The sequence below is a fragment of the Notothenia rossii genome, assembly GCF_949606895.1.
Source record: "Notothenia rossii genome assembly, chromosome: 4".
Classification (NCBI taxonomy): domain Eukaryota; kingdom Metazoa; phylum Chordata; class Actinopteri; order Perciformes; family Nototheniidae; genus Notothenia; species Notothenia rossii.
The window spans coordinates 96,356,420-96,365,343 of NC_136902.1; the positions used below are offsets into that span (position 1 = coordinate 96,356,420).

The window sequence follows — 8,924 nt, forward strand, 5'->3', positions numbered from 1 at the left end:
ATACCATTACACCATCAGGAGGATACCATTACACCACCAGGAGGATACCATTACACCATCAGGAGGATACCAGAACACCATCAGGAGGATACCAGAACACCATCAGGAGGATACCAGAACACCATCAGGAGGATACGTACTGACCCAGAACACCATCAGGAGGATACCAGAACACCATCAGGAGGATACCAGAACACCATCAGGAGGATACCATTACACCATCAGGAGGATACCAGAACACCATCAGGAGGATACCATTACACCATCAGGAGGATACCATTACACCATCAGGAGGATACCAGAACACCATCAGGAGGATACCAGAACACCATCAGGAGGATACCAGAACACCATCAGGAGGATACCAGAACACCATCAGGAGGATACCAGAACACCACCAGGAGGATACCATTACACCATCAGGAGGATACCATTACACCATCAGGAGGATACCATTACACCATCAGGAGGATACCAGAACACCATCAGGAGGATACCAGAACACCATCAGGAAGATACGTACTGACCCAGAACACCATCAGGAGCAGGGGTGTAGTGCTGAACGCCGCTCCGGCACTTCACAAAGTGCAGTACCTTAAGGAGCCGTACACATGCCGTGTATTTTGTAGGGTATTTTGTGTGAGCGAGCGAGCGAACGAGAGCCCACCGTTAACGGGGATTGTTGTTGTTAGCATGAGCTGAATAACGGATATAAGAAGCTGTTTCTAGACCAAGGCGGAAGAGAGCTGTCTCCTGTCTGTTTCTCCTGTTTTAAGCTGAATAAAGAAAAACAGGTTAAATAAAATATAAATCCATTTCATACTATATGACAGTAAAACAAGAATACCGTTTAAAAGAGGATTGATTAGTAAAATATGCATAAAGAAAAAGTAAATCTGTTTTCAGTTCTGTTTCACATGGGTGTTGTTGAGAGATGTATCCATAGATCAGTAACGAGAGTTCTAGTCCTTAACTTTGCCTTCAAAGTACACCAGATTGATGCATTTAACTTCAAAATGTTAAAAAACACCTAAAGGATGTTAGGTCCACCCCCCACTTAAACATGTTCCAATGGATAAGATACTAAATACCTTTGCACAGTTTTTATATCGTAGCTATGTCCATATGCTTCTCTTTTTGTGGTCGTGCCACAACATTCATGCGCGAGTCATAGGTGCGCTCCGGCACTTATGGAAATAGCACTATACCCCTGATCAGGAGGATACCTACTGATCCAGAAGGTGATGCAGGTTCTGGTCCAGGCTCTGGTCATCCAGCTCATGCAGAACGCAGCAGCTTGACTGTTCCTCTCACCCTTCACCTCTCCTCCACTCCCTTCACTGACTGCCAGTGTCTGCAGAGAGGCTTTCAGACCCTGGTACTGGCCTACATTGCTGGGACTAAAGCAGGCCCTACCTACAGCCAGGACATGGTTTAATCAAATACTCCAAGCAGCTCGCTCTGGCCCGAGGTTGAAGGTTGCTCACGGCTCCGGTAATGGAGCTGGACTCAGTCCTATGATGTCAAACCACCTAGAAACACCTGGAAAGACCTGAGGGATTCTGTTATGATGAAATTGTCTCTCCGGATCGTGTCTCTGTATCTGATTTCCAAACATTCAGTACATTAATCTGAAGAAACACTCTAAGCACTCTGAAGACACACTCTGAACAAACATCAATATAAGAATTAGAGATAGTTATATACGCTGTGCTCACGTATTTGATGTGGTTATATTGATAGTGCAGTTACGCATATTGATTGAGGGTTGCAGCTTGAATCAGTTGATCGAGCAGGGCCTTGTTTTGTCTGTGTGTGTGAGTGTTTGTTTGTTTTTTGTGTTTGATGGTTTGTTTCCTCTTCTGTTTCAATGAAACTGCTCTCTGAATGGCTCCCTCAGGTCTCATCCTTCTCTTCTACTTCGTCTTCTATGCGTTTCTGGCGGGGATGTTTTGTCTTACCATGTGGGTGATGTTACAAACTCTGGATGAAAACATCCCGACCTATCAGGACCGAGTGCCCAGTCCAGGTGAATTCACTCTGACAGATTCTCCAGTTGACTTCCTGTTTACTGTTATGTGTGAATAATGATCATGTGCCATGAAATAATTTCTAGGTTCTGAATTACCATTGATCTCAGATCTATTTTGTTGAATGCAGGTTTGGTGATTCGTCCTCATGCCGCTGAAATCTCCTTCAACCGCAGTGACCCTACAAACTACAACCAGTACACCCAACACCTGCACAACTTCCTGCAGAGTAAGCACAAACCGACACCCTAAAGGAACATCTCAGCAGGACACCATGTTACACTAAGCCCAATAACTGCATGGGCTTGATATGTTTCCTTTCTGAGATAATCATAATTCTCTAGAGGTTCACACAGATGTAAACAACAACCAGCTGCTGATGTTTCCTGTCTGAGATTACTGAGTTTATAACAGAACCATCCATCAGCTTTTTGGTGTAAACAGCAATCGTAACATAAGCGGTGATGACACCGAGCAGGAGGCGGGGCCACTGATTGGTTTCCTCCCTGACTTCAGAACAGGAAATCCAGTAGATGAACATTAGGACCATCACAATAAAAGTCTGGTTGATGTTCTTGTTTTTCAGATTATAACGACAGTGTTCAGGAGCGTAACGACCTGTGTCTGGTGGGCGAATACACGGATCAGGATGCCGAGCCGGTGAAAAAGGTTTGCCAGTTCAAACGCAGTCTGTTACGCCAGTGCTCAGGTCTGTCGGACAGCAGCTTTGGATACGCCGAAGGGAAACCCTGCATCATCATCAAGATGAACCGGGTCAGTACCACCCGTCCCCCCATTCCTCTACAACAGGAAGGCCTTATTACAGTGATCATTTATTAAAATACAATGAAGACATTACAGAGCATCTTCAGTGTCTCTATTTTCACATCAGAGGAATTTAATCACGACTCAGGAGTCCTGACAGATTTTCATTTTATTGAATGTCATTGTAAGAAATGATAAATAATAAGTAAATAATGAGAGTATGTAAAAATGAATTTCTGCAGGTCATCGGACTGAAACCCCAAGGAGAACCTCTCATCAACTGTACCGCCAAGGTAACTCAAACAGCTATCCCATAATGCACCTGTGATGTCATTAGCCAATCAGTGAATGAGAAACAGTCAAGTTTCCTGAAACAGAAAAACACAATATACTAGGGGTGTAACAGTTCACAAACATTTCGGTTCGGTACGTACCTCGGTTTTTAGGTCACGGTTGGGTTCGGTACGTTTTCGGTACAGCAGAAAAAATTATCACAGAACATAACATATATATATATATTTTTTTTTAAATTATTATTATTAAACTGTGAATAATGTATTCAATCAAATAAATACAAAATATGATAAAATAAACATTAAGGTGCAGCATTTTGATGAACTGAAATAATCTGTATTTGAACTGTACTCGTACTTAAGCAGCCAGTCTGACATTAGGACTTGCTTGTCATTGTATTTTCATGTTTGTTTAAAGAAAGATGAACTTGTCCACATTGCTTGCTGAAAGGGCAGATCTGCTGGCACTAACAATGTCTCCTGCTGTGGAGAACACCCTCTCTAGGGACAGAGGTAGCAGATACAGCCAGGTAGCGCTTTGCTAACATGGCAACATAAGGAGATTTGGCGTTTGTAATAGCTTTGGCTCGGTCTGAACTTCTTGCGAGTGGTGGAGGCTTAAATGCTAGCGGGAGTTGGGTTTGCACTTCAGTCTTTTTTCTTTTGGTACCGGTGATATTCACGTTCGGGTGATGCCTTTTCAAATGAGTGTTCAAGTTTGATGTATTGCCAGCCTCGTAACCAATGTTAGTTGAACAATGCCGACAAACAGCTTTGGTTCGGTCCACCTGTCTTTGTCCGTCATCCTTGTACTTAACTGTGAAACCAAAATGTTCCCAAACCGGAGACTTCAATGATGCTGGAGGATTTTCGAGCTCAACTTTATCTGCGTTCGCCATTTCGACAGTTCCTCAAATTACTGACTACATTTGAACGCATCCCTGTGACCAGCTCTCATAGTATGCCTCTCGTCCAATGAAATGACTTGCTCGCTCTATGACGCGTTGAACCCAATGTGAGGAAATTACTCTGAATGCTGCGACGCAGCACCTGAGATTACTTCCAATAAGTTTTTTGCGCTCTCAATGTTTTACATTTAACGTTATATTTGTTCGGTACACTTCGGTACACACGTGTACCGAACCGAAGGGCCCGTACCAAATAATTTCGGTACGGGTGCGTATACCGTTACACCCCTACAATAGACACAACATTATAGAAGATGCTCTCCAGTGTTGAACCTTTAATTGTGTAAACCAGCGATAAGTCATTATAAGTGAGTGTTTATATTTGTACAGTTTACTGGGTGCTTCACAGCAGGTAGAAATAGTTTGATGTGTAATTCATCCACAGCCTGTCCTCTTTTCATTTTAAAATAAATGGATATCCCTCTCTGTCCGCAGAGAAATAGTCTGCTAAAGATGAGGTATTTCCCATCTGAAGGACGCCTGGACAAGATGTTCTTCCCCTACTATGGCAAGAACACTCACGTAAGTAAACAGTGTCTGTTTATAGCTTTTATTATTATTCATCATTGTTTATATTATAAATATTATCATTATCATAATTTTTATCATTCATATTTTCATAATTTTTATTTTAATATTATAATTGTATTTATATTTATAATTAGTACTATCTCATTTCATTATTTGTGTATTTAATATTATCATTATTATTAATATTAGGTCCATTGTTTTGTTAAATCATCCTTACTGGAAAACTGTCAGGATTTGGGCAGGAGGAAAGAACCAATGACAGTCAGAGAGGGAGGAAAACAAAATCATGCTTTTAATGAAGAAAAATCTGAGAAACCAGGAAATACAACAACATCGAGAAACTGAACCAGAAATATAATAAAATACAGAACACATCAGAACAGGGAAAAAGATGAGGAACTGACAGAGAATAAATAGGGCAGCAGGTATACAAACAGGGTTAATGTCAGATGCTTGACAGAGGGCAGCTGGTATATATACAGGGTTAATGTCAGATGCTTGACAGAGGGCAGCTGGTATATATACAAACAGGGCTAATTTCAGATGCTTGACAGAGGGCAGCAGGTATACAAACAGGGTTAATGTCAGATGCTTGACAGAGGGCAGCTGGTATATATACAAACAGGGCTAATTTCAGATGCTTGATAGAGGGCAGCAGGTATACAAACAGGGTTAATGTCAGATGCTTGACAGAGGGCAGCTGGTATATATACAAACAGGGCTAATTTCAGATGCTTGACAGAGGGCAGCAGGTATACAAACAGGGTTAATGTCAGATGCTTGACAGAGGGCAGCAGGCATATATACAAACAGGGCTAATGTCAGATGCTTGACAGAGGGCAGCAGGTATATATACAAACAGGGCTAATGTCAGATGCTTGACAGAGGGCAGCAGGTATATATACAAACAGGGCTAATGTCAGATGCTTGACAGAGGGCAGCAGGTATATATACAAACAGGGCTAATGTCAGATACAAGACAGAGGGCAGCAGGTATATATACAAACAGGGCTAATGTCAGATACAAGACAGAGGGCAGCAGGTATATATACAAACAGGGCTAATGTCAGATGCTTGATAGAGGGCAGCAGGTATATACAAACATGGCTAATGTCAGATGCTTGACAGAGGGCAGCAGCTGAACACAATCAGACAGGCGGTGAAACAAGAAGACAGGAAGTAATACTAGACAAGACACAAAGACAGAATTCATTCCAACATCAAACAGCAGGATCGTGACAGGAAGGTATTTTAGGATAACTTCAGTGTTTGCTTTAACTTGTTGTGAACACGGATCTTTGGTTTATCTCTCGATGAATACAGGAATACACCAAACACTCTCAGGAAGTCAGGTCATAATGCAGTGCTGGATGATTAGTGTAACGATTGTTCACCTCCTGATACCTGAATGACAGAACCACATTCATGACTTTGGCCTCTTGTGAAATATTTGGAATACTTCTCTGCGGTCCCTGAACTGAACTGCATTCATTGGGTTCTAAGACTGTTGTGATGCGCCCAGGATCCATCATGTGACTTCATCTTTGTTTAGACTAGAGTATACTTCATTACACAGAATATCTTTGAATATTTATTTATATCCTGTCTCCCTCAGGCGGACTACGTGCAGCCTCTGGTCGCAGTGCAGCTGTTGCTATCGAAAGAAGACCTGAATGTGGAGCAGACGGTGGAGTGTAGAGTGGAGGGTTCAAACCTGCGTAACAATGATGAGCGGGACAAGGCTCTAGGTCGGGTCATTTTCCGGGTCTTGGTGTCCGAGTAACCGAACCAGCCTGTTATCCTGGATCCACAAACTAATTTAAACTGTGAATGAATCACTCTGTAATCCAGACCTGATCCAATCCTGGACATTTGAATCTGCTTTAACCTGTATGAGGTCACCTGAACCACTGACACCTGATCCTGACCGTGTTTCATGTTTGATCATGGTACTAAATCTGGTTCAGGCCTGATCCTAGTTCAGGCTAAGACCTGATCCTGGTTCAGGTTAAGACCTGATCCTGGTTCAGTCCTGTTTTTGAAGGTTTTCAGTTGTTGGAGCAGATCAGGTCTGTTGAAGCATGTGAACCAGCTGCACATTGATGTGTTGTTTTTTAAATGTATTTCTAAAGTGATGTAATAAATAGAATGAGCCCAGCACAAACTAACCAACCGTATTATTGAAGACAGGAAAATAACTATTTCTAAACTTTGTAAAACATGCAGCTGCTCAGTAATAGGATTACTGTTTTCCACACATGGAAGCACATGAACTGCCTTTACAATATTAAGAAACTGTAAATGTGATTACTCAGTTTCCAGATGTTATCTGAACATCAGGCTCAGGGAGGAGGAGCAGCAGCTGGATGACTGAGCGCGTTTACAGCCGTTTACAGCAGTTTTTATGAAACACATTACAGAGAGCAGTTCACTGTAGCAGTAGGGTGTTTTAACAGTTATCACATTACTGATTGTCTGTGTGTTCACATTGCACATCAGCATTGAACAGAATATTCCAGTTTATGCAAACCACTACCGAAAAAGATTTTAGTGTTTAAGCACAAACTTTTCATAGATGGGTTAGAGATGTAGAAAATTATAAATGTTTAATGTTTCATCTGAATGCTTATTGTAGTTTCCTGTTTCAACGTGTCCCAGTATAACACTGACTGTAGAATAGAGATTAATTATGAAGATAATCAAATCAGGTATTTGAGAGGGTGCTTAATACGGGTGTTAACCAGATGTAACTGAAAGTGCGCCCTCAGGAGGTTTATCACTACACTGTGAGGGAAAATGTTGCTGGTGTTCTACCTGCTGGGACCCCCACCTGTGTTTGTAAACATACTTTATTACACATGAGTTCTACCGATATGTCCAACCCACTGTTGTACAGTTTTTGAAATGTGAATTTAAGTGTGATCCAAATGACTACTGTTGTATGATTATTAAACAAAATGAGTCTTCATTAAATCAGCTTCATTTTTCATTAATTTAAGATCAAAAGCCACATCTTTTGATCCTTCATTGTCATGTGGAAATGTGGAAATGTATGCAAAATTGAACATTCGTAATTGCCAGGTGTATATATCTTGGGGGTTAGGTTTATCAAATATGTCATGGGCTTCCTCAGTCAGTCCATCAAGACTCGAGCAGTTATACAGAAGTCCAAGGCAAGGCACGGGCCGGCGCATCTCAGTCGAAGTAATCCCTAGCCATATGAACTTTGACCCTAAGAGATAGAGGTAGGTGACAGAGGTGAAGAGGCACGGTGTGTCTACGTCAATGCACTCCCCTAGGGTAGGGTGAGGGAAAAGGGTAAGAGGTAAGGAACAGATGTGAAGAGGCATGGCTTGTCTACATCAGTGCACTCCCCTGCCGGTCTAGGCTTCTCTGTACCCCGTTACCCTCTACGAGGCCATAGCCCAGGAGTGGGGAACGGGGGGTTGGGGCCAAGGGATAAGGGGTTTAGGGTAGAAAGCAGAGGTAAGAAGTTGAAAAATATGTATAAGGTACTTTAAAAAAGAAAATGCTATCTCTTTTTGTCCATTTTATTATTTTGATTTTTTTTATTTAAATTTTATTTGTAACGTTTACATTTGTTAAAAATAATTGTATTCGACACATCATCAGTAGTGGACCTCAGGATCATTGAGTGTTTCGGACATTTTTCTGCAGTTTCTATACATTGGCTAAAGTCCTACTTATCGAACAAAAAACAGTGTGTTCTGGTCAACAGTGCAACATCGCCCTACCTTGTCAACCCTGTTAGGGTTCCACAAGGTTCCATTCTTGGACCGTTATTTTTTTTCCCTGTACATAAATGACTTGCCTAATGTGTGTCCTGAGTTGAATGTGCAAATGTATGCCAATGATGCGGTCATCTCTATACACAGGAAAAACACTGAAATGATCTCATCTTGTCTCTCTAATGCAGTGGTTCTCAACTGGTAGGTCGCGACCCAAAAGTGGGTCATGTAAGAAATTAAAATCAATGTTTAATGACGTAATTTAGTTTAAACATACAGTAAGCTTAAAACTGTTTTATTCTGAAAACATTTCCGGTTAGCATTCGTCTGTGGCTAACGTTGTTGCTAAAGTTTGTTTTGAAAAGCTTTACCCGAAGAAGTCTCCGGAATATCAACAGTGAGTTTAACTTCCGGTTTTATGTTAGCAACGATTACAGCCGTTAAAATGCATTAAATAAAAAGTCACAAATGAGTCTGTGAGGAGAAGAGGCGATAGGCGGAGTTATGCAATGAATGCACAACGTCTAAATCCTCTGTTATGCGCGACATCGGACATTGGAGAAAGGATGGCTGAACCACACGTCACAG

At 41.6% G+C, this 8,924-nt stretch overlaps 1 protein-coding gene across 1 annotated transcript in view; it reads left to right on the forward strand.

The window, feature by feature from the left end:
- LOC307035279 (sodium/potassium-transporting ATPase subunit beta-3-like) overlaps positions 1–7,560 on the forward strand; it is a 31,118-nt gene extending 23,558 nt beyond the window's left edge. Inside the window, exons 2-7 of the mRNA XM_079674396.1 lie at positions 1,901–2,029; positions 2,161–2,259; positions 2,617–2,804; positions 3,038–3,088; positions 4,492–4,578; positions 6,203–7,560. Of these exons, the coding sequence (XP_079530522.1) occupies positions 1,901–2,029; positions 2,161–2,259; positions 2,617–2,804; positions 3,038–3,088; positions 4,492–4,578; positions 6,203–6,370 (722 nt within the window). The 3' untranslated portion in view covers positions 6,371–7,560. The remainder of the gene's footprint in view (positions 1–1,900; positions 2,030–2,160; positions 2,260–2,616; positions 2,805–3,037; positions 3,089–4,491; positions 4,579–6,202) is intronic.
- Positions 7,561–8,924: the final 1,364 nt, after the last annotated feature.